This window comes from Chaetura pelagica, unplaced genomic scaffold (assembly GCF_000747805.2).
Source record: "Chaetura pelagica isolate M959 unplaced genomic scaffold, ChaPel_1.0 scaffold436, whole genome shotgun sequence".
In the NCBI taxonomy this organism is placed as follows: Eukaryota; Metazoa; Chordata; class Aves; order Apodiformes; family Apodidae; genus Chaetura; species Chaetura pelagica.
The window spans coordinates 4,055,323-4,071,415 of record NW_009953651.1 but is presented as its reverse complement, the minus strand read 5'-3'; the positions used below and the strand labels follow the sequence as shown (position 1 = coordinate 4,071,415).

At 39.5% G+C, this 16,093-nt stretch overlaps 1 protein-coding gene across 1 annotated transcript in view; it reads left to right on the top strand.

The window, feature by feature from the left end:
* Positions 1–1,250: 1,250 nt before the first annotated feature.
* The window catches only part of BTRC (beta-transducin repeat containing E3 ubiquitin protein ligase), an 87,653-nt gene continuing 72,810 nt past the window's right edge, over positions 1,251–16,093 (top strand). The window contains exon 1 of the mRNA XM_010000081.1: positions 1,251–1,353. Coding sequence (XP_009998383.1) covers positions 1,252–1,353 — 102 coding nt within the window. The 5' untranslated portion in view covers position 1,251. The remainder of the gene's footprint in view (positions 1,354–16,093) is intronic.

Below are 16,093 nucleotides of genomic sequence, written 5' to 3'. Positions count from 1 at the left end.
TGTGTTCCTCATTAGCCTTTTAATACTGTTTCTGGAACAGCAGTGTAAAAGGCAACAAAGTACAGCAAAGAACGTGGTGATAGACAGGGTTAATCTCTCTGTGGCTGTCTGCACCATACCAGCTTATGGAGATGGGTGATCACCTTTCTGCTCGTTCAAGGATGGGTTACGTTGCTTCTACATACTAAATTAGTGCAAGATTGTGCAAGGTTTTCTAGCCTTCTTAAGAGCAGGAGACTATGGTTCAAAAGGCAGCTGTCATTTCATACCCCTTCCACCTGCCCTTTCCACTCAGATTTCCTCCCATCCCCCCCTTTTTTTTTATTTTAAAAAAAGAGTGAAAGGAGAGAACTGCAAAAAAGAAGAGTACGAGGATTTGAAATCTCTAACATCTAATATATCACATCCTACAGTTTTCATAGCTATTTGTGAATTTAAAATACACTTTTTTCCCTTGCCTTGCCAGTAACTGGACAAATGCAGCAGTGCTAATGACATAAAAAGCTCTGTGGCTAGTAAAAGCAATTGGTAGCATAATGCATCCTTAAATTTAATAGTAGTGATGTAAAATGAACAAACAACGCTGTATTTCAGGGGGCTTTTAACTGACTTTAATGGCTTTTAACTGTCAAAATGGCTAGTATTTTTCTTGAATGGCTACTTTGATTTCTTTTTTTGTATTGGTGTTTGGAGGAACAAAATTAATATATTGGAGTAGTTGTATTTTATGTAACAAATAACAAGGCAATCAGAAACATGAAACTATTTTATAGTGACACCAAGTTCTGATACACCTCAGATTGCGGGTTTTTCCTTTCATCCCCTTTATGAGCAAAAACCAAATATTTTCTTTCCTTGCCAGTATTACACTTGAAGTTGTCATTTTCTTTTCTGCTTCCTTTGCAAAATTGCTTGCTTTGTGTTGTGCCTAGAGCGTGCTTGTGCGTGGAGAAGAGGTCTAATTAATTGGAAATAAACTTTTTGTTACTGGAAAAACTCACACATTGGTGCAGAAAATGAATAAAAAATTTACTTTCTTGATCCATAGTGCCTTTTTCTTGCTTCTATAACATCTGTAAAGCTTCTCTCAAGGAGAAGATTCATCAGCAGTTTGTATTTTCTTTAAGGATGTCTCAGTCTTTGAGGTCAGCTGCAGTTGTGTTGATGGCTAAGCCTTGAAAGTTCCTGTAATCTGTGCCATCCTGTCTCATACGGTCCCATCTCATAGTTGTCCTTTCTCTGCAGTGCTCTATGCCCAGATCTCTGTGGCTGGGCTGCTCCAGCCTGGCGGACAGCATGCCCTCGCTACGATGCCTGTATAACCCAGGGACTGGCGCACTCCCAGCTTTCCAGGTACTTTCTGTCTCTCCCCACTCCTTTCCTTTCCATCTGTGTACGTGAGCATCTCCTCCTTCACTTGCTTGCTTTATCTCAGTTTATTCTGCTTCATACTGTATGCATCTCCTATGTTATTCAGAACCCTGGTATTTAAACCCGTCTTGTGTAGATTTAGGGCAGCTCAGTACTGTGGCATTTCCATTACCTCAATATAATTATATTGTCAAAATTGGCTTGGTACCATCATCTTTTCCATTGGCTTTCAACTGTGTCAAGAATATACCACTTAATTATATTTGGCAAACAGTATTCATCACACAGTCTCCAATCTGGCTATTCATGCAGTGATTCCCCTCCTATCTAAGTTTTCTGTGTGCCACTTAAAGGACTGAGAGGGTGGGTTCATTGCCTTACTGATAATCGATGCCAGCATTTGTTTACTTCTGTTTGTTAGCAGTAGTCTGGACATTTTGACTACAGAAAATTATTGTACAAGCAGGCTGTCAATCAAAAGGCGAATAAAGGAAACCTGTTTTTTCTTTGATCACTGAATTTGTTAGATTCAAGCTTTTCTCTGTATTGAGACAGCTCTCTGACAAACAGGTTTGTTCAGATGCTTTGGGTAACTTGTCAATCTTACAAAATGCAGATGCTCTCCTGTGGGCAGAGATGGAGGTGGCTATTGGGTGAGCATCTAGAAACCTAGACAGGGCTCTCAAGATCATTGCAAGCATTTTACCATGACATGTGGCTATAAACAGCAGAGTCTGGGTAGCAGAGATGTTATGTTCAGGTTGGACAGGTGTCTCTCAGGTGTTGTGTGAACTGCAGTGATGGAGGGGCCTTAGGAATATCTTAGAGAGTGTGTTTATTGAAGCTCATGGAAGTATGGACTTTAACTTCAAGATTTATGCTGCTGGATTACACTACTGCTGACCTAATCTGTGGCAGGCAGTTTTATTCATTAATATATTGCAAAACCAAGCTTAATGAATAAGATAGAATATTTTTTAAATTTTCAGTTGTTTTGGTGAAAGTTCATTATCTGTCTCTGAAGGACTTGCATGCAAAGATTATTTTGAATTTGACTTCTTGCTCCCAGGGCTAGGAGAGTTCTGTGGAAATAATCCTCTCAGTCTCAGGGGAGGTTTAAGTGTCTTGCATCATTTTGCTGCAACTCTTTTTGCTGACCAGGCAGTAGCACTGATGGACTCTGGAAGATGTCCTGCCAGGCCTCCTTTGCTGAAACAAGCTTTTAGCAGAGCTTTCCTTGGGGGAGGGGGAGGATGACTTTTTATTAGTCTAAGAGGACTCTGGAGACAACACGGAGAATTTAGACACCTACTTCTAATCCTGATTTGCCTAATTTGACTAAATCGGATGGGTCTCTTTTTTTGGCTTTCTGCTATTGAATAAATCTCAGATCTCTTTAAGCTCAGGCTTTAGAGAACCTTAGCAGTATATGGAAAGCAATTTATAAACTCAAATTGGTACTCCTTTCTTTCTACTTGAATTATTTTTGATTATTCAGAATAAGCATATATTACAAAGGGGAAGGGAAATTAGCCTCTTTTAGCTCAAGATATTCTTCCTGATGATAGATATAAACAATATTTTTTCTTCTAATGCAGTGCATTGATTTTGGGTCTGAGGAGTCAGCTGCATAGCCATTCCCCATGTACTGCCTTCTTGGGAGAGTAGTAGGACTTGGACTTTTGCATTCCTCCAGATTTTGAGAGACATCTCCATGCTTATTTAGTGACTATGGGAACTGGGGAAGTCTGCCTCACTTGCCACCTGAAATGGTATACTGGTATTGTTTCAAAGCACTCTGTGTTGAAGAACACATTTGGTACTGAGAGAAACTAAACTGCCAGCAACAGCTTCTGCAGCAGTGAGTCATCTGTATTTCAGTCTTTTTTTAAATTATTATTTCAATGAGCTTTGACCCAAATAACTTGCATGGTTTGAAAAAAAAACTCCCCACTAAGAGACATGGCTTCTGCATTTTCCAGTGCAGAAGTCTACATGGGAGTGGTTTGGAGCCAGGTTGGTGTTGTCATGTTGCAACATTTCATCATTCTTTAATGCTTTCTTTTGATACTGAATCTTCAGGAAGCATTAAAGACTTTATTGTAGCCCAGCAAATTTTCTCGTATTAAGTTATTTTCCTTTTTCCATAGCAAGCTTGAAGTAACTGGAGAAGCATATCAATGTTCTTTGCTTGTGGCAAAAGAGAAAATGCCATCTGGAAGGCTACTTAGTCACTGCTGAATTTGTCTAGTTATTTACATGCTTACCTTCAGATGCTCAGACAGAAACGTGGAAAAAGGCTCTTTTTTAATAGCTCAGTTAAAGCCCTGCTGACTTCTCATGGGAAACATTGGCAGATAGTCGATTTAGAGATGATTCTGTTAATATGTCAGACAACTTCATTTTTCTTTGTGTGTTTTTATTATTGGATACACTTGTGTAAAAACAGGATCTTCTGGTTCCTCAATTCTATTTGGCAATCCTCCCACAGTGGGAAGGGTTTTAAGGCAGGAATAAGGAGCTAGAAATGGTTCTTTTTGACATCTTTTATCTCAAAGGGCTTTGCAACTGGTAGGCTATTGTGTTATTGCATTTCATAGAGATCACGGTGGAAGATGGCAGCAAATTGGAGCATGACCTCCTATAAGGCACTGTGGGAAGAGGTTAAGGAGGATATTATAACTAGAGAAAAAGGCCAGCCATTCCATTTTCCATGTCTTGGATGCCAAATCTTACTGTTCTTGTGCAAAGCAACAGAAAATTAGGTTGCATGTAAATTCTCCTGATAATACGAAAATAAAATTTTGCAGAGTATATTATTTTTTCCTAGAAAACCATGCTTTGGAAGTTTCTAGGTGTGCCTGTTGGTGTCTGTTCTCATGACTTGTTTTGTTTTAAGATAATATACTTTCTCTTTTAAATATTTTCCATGCATGCTCACAGGTTCAGTTTATGTTGGTTTTAATAGTTGCAGTTCTTTGAAGATTCTAATTTACAATTACACCCATCAAGTATGACAAGGAAATTATTGTATTAATTAATCCTTCCGTGTTTGCAGAAGAGCATATTTCCTTGAATTTATTTCTGTAAGGTATTTTGTAAATGAGGAGACTTAAGGAGCAATTTTAAAACTTTGCCAAAGGTTATGCACCAAGGTAATCACAGAACAATCTAGATCTTCCTTTTTACCTAATTGACACCCATCACAAACATCAGCTTCAGTTTAGATTGTAAACTTTTTGGAACAAGAGTCATGCTTTTTCTTCTTTGTCTGGAGCCATGTCTTGTCAGCTTTATTTTGCCAGATCTGAAACTCTATTTCTGTAGCAGGCTCTAGTAGTCCAAGAGGAGCATTAGGTTTTGTGGTGGAGGAAGCAGCATCTTGTATATGGAACTGTCTGTCTGGAGTGCCACAAATTCACACTTTGCTTTTCCTGTAATGAAGGTCTTTATCATAAAGAACTGTACATCAGGATTTGATGGATGAAGGGGATTACCTTCTGCTTGGCTTTGGAGAAGCAAAGTTTGTCTTCCTTGGTTCTGGCAGAAAGCTCTCTCCTGGCTGAGGAAAGTGTGGGTGTACTGTGCTAGGCAAATTGAAATGAACAGGAATTGAAGGAACACTAGAGGTTGTGCAGCATGTACACTGCTCCTTTCTTTGGACTGAGATCATTTTTGGAGAGGGTATGAAAGATGTAAATGATCTGTAGTAATGGAAGCCTTTTGCGCCCACAAGGAAGAGATGAACTAATTTCTCAAATTATTTTTACACCTGTTTTTTTCTAATGTTTATATTTTTGTGTTAGGAAGTGGATGATTTGTTAAAGAAGCATTGTCAGTAACTAGAAACACTCATCTTTGTAAATTTCTTTCAGCCTGTTAATGCATTTTTGCTTTGAAAGTTTACACTGTATTTCTCAGCAATAAAATGTCAGTATGAGAAGTAGTAGTACATTATTTATGGTCTTACAGGAGGCTGAAGCTAAAGTCTTGAGGTGGGCAAGCTGTGCATGCTGAGAATGTGTTTGTGAGAAATACGTTTGAAGGAAGTTGTTCAGCTTTGTAGTCAGTGTTGGCTGGTGTGTATAGTCCTATCTCTAACTGGGAGAGAGATGGGGTGTCCAGTTGGTATACTCCATCAGTGTGGAGACGTGGCTGCCCTCGTCCCAGCCTGCTTTGCGTTCTCCCTCACGCTCTCCCAGTGGCCATGTGAAATCTGCCCGCAGGCTGTTTATGGTGTCTCTAGAAGGGAGTAATAATTTTGGTGACTAATAGCCAGAGCATGTGGCTCCAGCACCCCCCGGCTGGCAGCAGGCTCTGCCCTGGTTATGAATGTAGTTAGGTGGCCCCCAACTGTTTACAAGACAGCAGAGGTGAGATCTTTGATTGACAAGTCAGAAATGCATTAGATCATTCCCTCTGCCAGTCTCTGGTTCATGCTGTTAAAAATGTCAGCCTCTCCAAGTTTGAATGGCAGCCCGAGGGCCTCAGAAGCTTTTTGTTTTCTGAGATGGAAACACAAATTGGATGTGTGCCTGAGCGCTTCATCCTGGGCTGTAATTTCATCTTTTAGCTAAGAACCACAAGGTACATGAGCAAAGCACCCTGTAAACAATAATACTGGGAAAAAAAATAAACAAGGTCGTGTTTCTGGAACGTTGATCCACTGGTGTCCTGACCTCTATCACGTTGAACATCTCCACTCTGATTGCTGTTCCCTTTGGCATTACAATGAGAGGAGAGAGACTGACACTGGAGGCAAAGATTTAAAGTTGCAGTGTTGTTGCACATTCCTTGTATTGGCTATGAAATATTGAACTGCCACAATGTCACACCTGTTTTTTTAAGCAAAGTTTCTTGTTGGAGGTGTTTGGCAGCAGTTTCTCCTGTTCCTCCTCATCTTACCACCTGGCAGGAGCAATTATAAAGGCATGAGAAGGGATATGAGAAGGAGCAGAAGTGAAGCCAAATTAATAGCATAATTTTTGCCCCCATCTGTGGTTCAGACTTCTGGGAGCTTCACTGCAGGACCAAGAGGGTTATCCTAGCTGGGGATTTATTTTATTATTTAATAAAATAGATACCCAGTGCCTAGAGAATAGCTTTGGTAAACAAACATATTTAGGGTTTTATCCCTTTTTAAATCTAATGGCCTTACCTGTCTGGTGGCATAACCTGTGCTGTTACATGTTGGTGCTGGGAAGCCCACTGAGCTCTGACAGCCCCTAGTTTGTGCTGCAAGATCTTGGCTCTCAGGTGGCAGCAAAGAGAAGAGATGCTTCCCTCCTTTTATGTGGCAAAAAAATCCTTGTCTGTGGATGAGTGGAGTTGGATTGGGTTTTTTTGGTAGTATTTAGTAATTAGAAATCTGCATATATTTTTCATGTGTACTGATTGTTTAAAGTTGCACATTTGTTTATTAGTTCTTCAGTCTGAGTATCAGGAAGTGTGGCAGTATCTGTCTCTGAGAAATGCCACCCCAGGATGCCCACCATGATGATTAATTTTAAACTGCACTGTCGATAAAAAGCCTCCTCTCCTTCAGCCTCTGTTAGTTACTGTGCGACCTGCTACAGAGAGGGCGAGGTCTTCGGCACTTCGGCATTAGTTTAGCGTGGTTTAAAAAAAAAAAGGCAAACAAAACTCATCCGAGTTTTTTTTCCTCCCTCGTTAGAAGTCAGAAAGGTGTGTAAAACCGTAGTGACAAATGGCATACGCAGCGCCGTGCTGAAGGCGTACAGGTATTTTTAAAGCTAGCTCCAGTTCCTCAGGACTGTGAACATCTGCTTGGAGGTATTGTAGAGCTGCACAATGCACTAATTGAATTACTCTTTTCTGGAGTTGCAGACTGCGCTAATTGAATTAGAATCAGGCTGCGCGTGTGCGCGCCCCCGCCTGTTCCTTGTATTGGCTATGAAATATTGAACTGCCACAATGTCACACCTGTTTTTTTAAGCAAAGTTTCTTGTTGGAGGTGTTTGGCAGCAGTTTCTCCTGTTCCTCCTCATCTTACCACCTGGCAGGAGCAATTATAAAGGCATGAGAAGGGATATGAGAAGGAGCAGAAGTGAAGCCAAATTAATAGCATAATTTTTGCCCCCATCTGTGGTTCAGACTTCTGGGAGCTTCACTGCAGGACCAAGAGGGTTATCCTAGCTGGGGATTTATTTTATTATTTAATAAAATAGATACCCAGTGCCTAGAGAATAGCTTTGGTAAACAAACATATTTAGGGTTTTATCCCTTTTTAAATCTAATGGCCTTACCTGTCTGGTGGCATAACCTGTGCTGTTACATGTTGGTGCTGGGAAGCCCACTGAGCTCTGACAGCCCCTAGTTTGTGCTGCAAGATCTTGGCTCTCAGGTGGCAGCAAAGAGAAGAGATGCTTCCCTCCTTTTATGTGGCAAAAAAATCCTTGTCTGTGGATGAGTGGAGTTGGATTGGGTTTTTTTGGTAGTATTTAGTAATTAGAAATCTGCATATATTTTTCATGTGTACTGATTGTTTAAAGTTGCACATTTGTTTATTAGTTCTTCAGTCTGAGTATCAGGAAGTGTGGCAGTATCTGTCTCTGAGAAATGCCACCCCAGGATGCCCACCATGATGATTAATTTTAAACTGCACTGTTGATAAAAAGCCTCCTCTCCTTCAGCCTCTGTTAGTTACTGTGCGACCTGCTACAGAGAGGGCGAGGTCTTCGGCACCTCGGCATTAGTTTGGCGTGGTTAAAAAAAAAAAAGGCAAACAAAACTCATCCGAGTTTTTTTTTCCTCCCTCGTTAGAAGTCAGAAAGGTGTGTAAAACCATAGTGACAAATGGCATACGCAGCGCCGTGCTGAAGGCGTACAGGTATTTTTAAAGCTAGCTCCAGTTCCTCAGGACTGTGAACATCTGCTTGGAGGTATTGTAGAGCTGCACAATGCACTAATTGAATTACTCTTTTCTGGAGTTGCAGACTGCGCTAATTGAATTAGAATCAGGCTGCGCGTGTGCGCGCCCCCGCCTGTGCGCGGGTGTCCGGGAGGGGAGCGGGGGGGCCCGGCCATCCCGCGTCCTGTGCTGCGCTCTCACGGCCCCGGCGGGTACTGCAGGGCCGGGGGGCTGCCCACCCCCTCCTGCCGCTCCCCTGGGCTCCGGCCCTTCGGAGATCTCTTAACAAAACGGCGTCTTCGTGAGATTTAATTTATTTTCTTTTTTTAAACAACATTTTAGTGACTTTTCCGTGCTTTTCCGAATTCTAACCGTTGTCTAATCTTAAATCTGTCTTGCTTTATATGAAGAAGGCATTAAATACACCCCACTGCAGTCTCTTCACAGCAATTATGTTTCTGTGTATTTAGCACCCGTGTAGCCCCTCTGTAAATCACTCGGCACAGTTATCATTTTGAATTCGATGGCTCCATAGGCAGTGCTTCAGAGGAAGCCAGTTGCACAAGATCAAGTTTGCCTGGTTCTTCAGAACTGGCAAAGAGCTAATACCACATTCAATAATAATCTTAATTTTAAAATTAAAATATGGAATTTTTAAACAAATTTAGAGACATCATGAAATACTTGATCCTCCAGCATTTAAGCCAACGTTAGAATACAGTGACTCTTGGGAAATACAACATGCAGAGGTAGTTCTGAATAACTTTAAAGGCATGCATGTATAGGGAGAACAAAGTGAAGTATTTCTTCCTTGAAATCAGATGTTTATGTGACCACATGCAAATTTCAGAGGGACTAACCCAAATATGCAGCATAGAAATGCAGTTCCCAATCTTAAAATTCATAGTGTGAAGAGATAATTACTGTGCTACACTCCATCGGATGGGTTTCTTTTTATTTGTTCTGCTTTCTGTTTGCTAATACTTACATGGTGCCTAGAAGTAGTCAGATACTCCCCTTTTCTATATTCTTTCTTCCACAGACAATCGGATTACTCAGTTTTCCGTAAGATTTCAACCATTTGCACTTAACTTTCTGTAGATCATTCTCATAAACATTGAGATAAGATTGTATTTATTTTGTTTCGATGGTTGTTTCTTAGATTTTTTTACTTTTCAAATGGATGAAAGTAATTTACTTGAATGCCCTGCAAACTAAGTAAAATTAAACTATGCTTGTCAAAATACATAAGCAATATTCTGTGATGTGCATGATTTTTTTATATTTGTGTATTTGCCCCATGTCTGGTGATGTTAAACAGGCTTCTAATTACCACTGAGAATTAGCAAAGTGCTGTTGTACACAGAACTTGGGAATTTTCAGTTTCATTGAAATTTGTTTAATAAACTGTTTCCCTCCAAAATGGAAAGCAAGGATTTTTTTTAAATGTGTGCAATGGTTTTGTGTTGCTTTTGGAGGATAACTCCCAAACAAACGTATCCACTAGATGGACTTTTATATTATTTACATTTTTAGTTGTATCTCTTTGGTGTTTTTATTTTTTATATGTATATACACACACACATGTAAGTATAAAAAAAATAAAATCAGGTTGTCAGCCTTCTTGGCTCCCTTTCCAGTTAGACTGCTTCTAGTAGTCATTTCTCATGAAATATCCAAGAAACATATTGGTCTTGGCCAAATGTTTATTTGGGGTTTATGTTTAGTTCTTAAATGATCACTAATGTGATATGGTACTATTATGGAATTTTCGTAATTATGCCTGTACATAGTAAGATCAGCCATCCACCTTTTGCCTACCTTCTACAAAAATCTTTGTGATTTATTCTCTCAGGGTACAACCATATGTCCAGCGAACAAAGGAAGCAACTCTTCATTCAGCTAATAAAGCTGCATACATTTTTACTCTTTCAGGAATATGTCTTGCTCTTCATCTTCAGAGTAATAAACTGTGCAGCAACCCTTTGATGTAGGTAATAACATTTGACCTTGCAACAGAGTACGTTCCCTTGTTGAAATGAAGACAACTAACATGATGATGTTTTGGGTTGTTCTTAATTTAAAAATATTAAGTTGTATAGCATAAGACACCTACATACAGTGCCTTCTTTTGGCAGAAGTCAGAATTAAAGATGGCTGTGTTGGGGGCTTTGGGGTTGTCACCTTTAAAATAATGTGGGAATGAGTTTGTTGCTGCCTTAAGAAGAAGCTCATATGTCCAGCGAACAAAGGAAGCAACTCTTCATTCAGCTAATAAAGCTGCATACATTTTTACTCTTTCAGGAATATGTCTTGCTCTTCATCTTCAGAGTAATAAACTGTGCAGCAACCCTTTGATGTAGGTAATAACATTTGACCTTGCAACAGAGTACGTTCCCTTGTTGAAATGAAGACAACTAACATGATGATGTTTTGGGTTGTTCTTAATTTAAAAATATTAAGTTGTATAGCATAAGACACCTACATACAGTGCCTTCTTTTGGCAGAAGTCAGAATTAAAGATGGCTGTGTTGGGGGCTTTGGGGTTGTCACCTTTAAAATAATGTGGGAATGAGTTTGTTGCTGCCTTAAGAAGAAGCTGTAAGTGGGAAAGAATCCATTCCATCCAGTGCATAAAGTGCTTTTAAAAACAATCTATTTCTAGAACCTAAATTGTCCTGGGACCAGTTCTTGATATAAAAATTCATAGAAACCTGTTTTTCCAAGTGTGGTAACTTCTTGCCATAGTGCTGTAGTGTTAGAATTCACATTGGCCAGGTTGTTCTGTAAATTAAACAGTGACAGCTTCCCTCGGGGGAACAGCCAATGTATTTATGATGATGTGCTGATTACAGAAAATACACTGCAAGCAGAAAACAGCTGCAGAGAACAAACCTCTTAAAAGAATACAATTACAAATAGCACCCTCAGTATTTCTAGTGGTGAGAGTAAAATACAGCATGCTAATGCAGGCTTCTGGTTTGCTTCCAAAGAAGAAAAGAGATGTACAAAGAGGAGGATGAAGTATGGTTGGGTGCACAATATGGAATGGCATGTAATCCCTTTCTGAAGGTGAAGGGCAAGAACATACCTCAGGCCTGCTTTTTAGCTGTCCTTGTTTCTTAAAATTTCTGGGACTGCAACTCCAACAGCACTGGCCAGTGCCACATTGGGGTTCTCTGATTTCTGGGTGAGCATCATACTTACTGTCCTGGTTAAAAAAATTGAGATGTGATTAGATGACCAATAGTTTGTGCTACCAGTCTGATAATTATGAAACCTTGCAGGAGATGTTATGGAGGGGGTGGAGGGAAACAGTCCCTGGCTTTAAAGCTGATCTTTCTTCTACTGCTAATTATTTGCATTGAGGGAGCTTTTAGAAATAAATTTCAATTGTGTTTTTTTGCCTAGACTGCTGTGTTTAATTTTTAAAACTCCCTGGTTTGTATGTTTAGGACAAGGCCTTGTACGGGCCAGTTTTTTGGACATGGTTTAGGATATGACATTGAAACTTGAAACAAAATGTTACTGGGAAGATAGCAGAGGTGGGACTGCTTACAGGCTCAGGTCACAAAAACCTTGGAAGACCAGAGGTCTTTTGAACCTTTCTTCACGTGGAAACAAAAAATGAGAAGTAACTAGGATTGCTTTGTGTGTGGTGGCTGTATGCAAGACAGAAGTTGGAGTAAGGACAGCTGTGGTAGATCTTGTGTGAGGGCTTGTGAAAATCAGGAGAATGTGGCTGTGACAGCTCCCAAGGCTGCTTATGTCTCATTTTGGAGGGCTGCAAACTGAAAAAAATGTCCCCAACTCCAAGGCACCTCCTTATGTCTGAGATGAGCTGTCACACTTTAATCTTTAAAATACAACATTCTACTTATGACTATGTCATGGATGTATGTGGGAGAGTTCAAATACTGAGAATGCCTTTTCCATCCACTCTTTGAGAGTAATTGATAAATAAGTGTAATGTCTTTTTTAAAGTCTGAGCTTTTTTGTGTTTGGTGTCTTTGTTATGTTCCAAGACCAGTCTCAGTAAAACATGTTTCAAATGCTGGGCAAGAAATAATCTGCTTAAAATGAAGAAATGTTGCCCTTTCAGCATATAGATCTGATTTTAAAGCAGAGGAGATAACAACATTGGCACTCTAATTTGGAAGGACTTTAATTCACTTGCTTGAAAAGAAGAATCAGGTTTTCCATCTATGGGTTGCTGGCATGTACTAATAGACTGTTATTCATCTGTCTGTATTTTCTTTAAATCGTTTTTGAGCCTCCCTGTGTTGTCCTGCTCTGCTGACATGTATCCCATGTGGCAAGAAGGAGTTTTGTATAATCACCCTGCTTTAATCAATAGAATAATTGATAAACCAGATAAGATTTAAACTGATTACCTCCCCGAGTAGAACTCCCTGAGGGCCTTGGACTCTCTTAATTTTGACATGTATGTTGTGTACCCCGTGGATGAAGTGCAGTTTGAATTATCTGTTTTTATTTGCTTAATGATGGGGAGGGTGTTAAAGTCAAATGTTTAATTAACCCAGCAATGGGCTGCGCTGTCACTTACACACACATCCAGCTGATTGAGATATCTCACCGAGAATACTGAATAGGAATGATAATGTGGCACTGAGATGGAAGATTGCTTTTTCAATCCATTTGCTGGGTCACTGCTTTGAATGTCTTATTGGATGAAAGGCATTCAGCCTGGGAAAAAAAAAAATCAGCATTTAAGTACATTTTGTTTTCCTGGCCCCTCTCCACCAAGAAGTTAACTAAAACAGATATGTTGTAGGTTTAATAAGCCATTCACATTGTACAAAAAGATGTGAATAGTGGATCTCAATAGGCAGTGATCTAGAGCTGCATAATTTCCTATAGGAACAAAATGTTTGCTAGCCTCAAGGTATCTGAAGACAAGATGCTATATACACCTTTATCTTTCCTTCTTTGATTGCTTGACTACCCACCCCACTTGATGGTCTCCATAGCAGGTCCAGCTCCTCTTCCTTACCCAGCAGAGTGAGATTTACAATAACAAGTAGTGTTAATAACAAGTGTGTCACCACATTCAAATTTGGCGTAGCCAAATTAGGAGGATCCAGGGGTTTGTTTCCTGGGTAGCAGCTGTTAAAAGTCCACGATGCTTGCCAGCCAAATGTTATAATGTGCAGTGCCTGATCTGTAGTTTTCCATTATTTTATTAGAAGATGATAAAATATTTTTGCTTAATGTGATGGAAGGTCAGGACATGTTTAGACCTTTTTTTTTAATATCACCATGAGGGTTTTCAACAGCACTGTATGGCAGTAACACCATGTATTGGAAGTTAACTAAATTTGCCCCATAGTCTAGCAGTGGATGATGCTTTCTGTAAACAAATATAGCTTTGGAAGCTGGAAATAACACCAAGGCCTGCCTGTATGGACAAATTGCTACTGTGAGGTATGTCAAGGAGGTGGAGCTATGTTGCCTCAACTGCTCCATGGTGACTCTGTAGGTGCCTTTAATCTATTCTAAATAGAAGACCTAGCTGCTTTGGCTGCAGGATCACCTAGTTTACATTGTCTAAGACATAAAGATACAGGTGCCTGTACATACTGTGGTCTAGACAATATGCTGTGAATTCAGATCAATGTCACACTGCAGTGAGATCACTGGCTACCCATTTTTTTCAAACAAATGAGCTGCTTTCATTCATTCACAGTTTTGGGGAGGAGCTAGGCCTAAAAGGTAACACAGTGTTCTAAACAATTTGGGATTTGTTCATCCATGTTGTCATTTTTACTTTGGGCAAATAACTTCTGCTTCATCCCTTTTTGCACCTCCTTTCCCCTTCTCTGCAATGAAAACCAGGAAGGAGAAACCAATAAGAAAATAAAACAGCACAGCAAGATGAGGACAGAGTTATTGACTTACATGTTTGGAAGTGAGAAAGTCACAGGCTCTAAGGAAGGGGTGTTACGAGAACTGGAGATTTTTTTGTCTGCTTGCTAGGAAAGCTCAGAATTAGAGGTTTGAGGGGAGGGGGGGAAATAAAAATAATAACTGTAGGCAATTACCAGGGATGGGAGGGGAAGGTGTTTCATAGTGAGACCAGTGAGGCAGCATTGGTCCTTTGAGGGAAGTAGTTATAAAAAGTTAGAAAACAATTCTTCAAGGTGAACATGAAATCTACAGCAAAACTAACCAGTTTTACAACCCATTTCTTAAAGCACTTGCTGTTTCTATGTAGATGAAGTTGTAATAAATATTGTACAAAGAAAGATAATCTGTATCTGGAGAATTTTAATAAATAAAAAGTTTTTAAAAACTCTCTCTGGATCCGTTGGCTCGTGTTAGTACTAAAAATATGTTTTTTACATCGTTTTTGGATGTTGGATTATGTTCAGAGACTGTTAAAGCTGGCTTTGTGCTTTTTTTCCCCCTCTCTTACATGTAGGGGAAAAAAAGTCTTATTCCAGCATACAAAGCCACTGGTAAAAGCTATGATTCTTTTGAGGGGGAGGAAAGAATCCTGCAATTTGACAATGTATTGTTGCAAACTTCACTACCTTAACAATCTGGGAGGTGTGCTGAAAATTAATTTTTATGAAACGAAATGTAGAAAAATGATGGCAACAAAGAGAAAAGCCCCATTGAGTCTTTTCTTCTTTGAAAAGCTTCTGTTGCATGCACAGTCCCTCTTCCTTAAGTACATGTGGCACAACTGCAGTCTGGCAGGGAAATTAACATTAGGTAAAACTGTTTAAAGACAAATTTGCGTAAGAATTTAAAAAATTGGAGGAAGCTCTAAGGTTATGCTGAAGAATAGAAAGGCAATACTCTTTTTCGTCAATGTGGGGAACAGATATGCAGGATAAGCAGCTTGTGAGAGACAAACCAAAGCACAGTGATAACAAGATTCAGAATGAGTCCTGACACCAGTCTTACATAAGTGGCCTGGTTGGATATTTGGAAGTACACCCATATTATGTGTATTATAAGGTTAATTGGAAGTTTTTATCCATGCTTTTTGGGTATATGTGCTTTCTGTTCTTAAAAAGATATAGATAGCGTTGAACTACTATAAGATTTTGGAGTACAAGATGTAAGCTGTAAAGTCATGCATAGAAAGTGCAAGCTGTAAAAACATATGTGTACCTGTGAAGGTGCTGATCGATTTGTGCTATTTAGAAAAAAAAAATTCTGAAACAAACCTGGCTGTGAAAAAAATGCAAACAATAAAATTCAACTAGAGGTCCTTGAGGCTTCTTAAGCTCTAACCTTGTTATGAGGAATGGGAAGTTGAACTGCCTAATGCAGATGTCTGAGTTACAAAAATAACCAGATGTCCTGATTAGCAGAAGCAAATGTTCTTCCCTTAATCCACGTGAAATTATATTCAAAGACTCTCCGGATGTAATGCTTGTGTAAATAAGGCACCAACAAACATTGGAATAGAAAGGGCCATTGGCCAACTAGCATGCAAGGCTTGAAAGCTTGAATATTAAAAACAAATTTACCACTGCTGATTCTCTTAAATTCACAGAACAGAAATGTTAAGCAGGGCTGCTTCCCAGGGAATGTGGAAGGCTGTTCTCATTAGCTGTATTTTCTCCCGCTCTCTCTTTCTCTGACTCTCTCACCCTCATGCAAGAAATGCATACAAAGTAAAACTAGCTTTTAAAAATTTCCCTAAATGGCTTGTGCCAAGCACCTGTTTTTTTATTTTTAAACTACAACTAGATTAATGCTCTTCAAAATGCATCTGTTCATCAGATCTTTGATATTTGTGCTGTCAGGGGAGTTGAAACTCAGTGATCTTTAAGGTTCCTTCCAACGTCAACCATTCTATGATTTTAACATTAA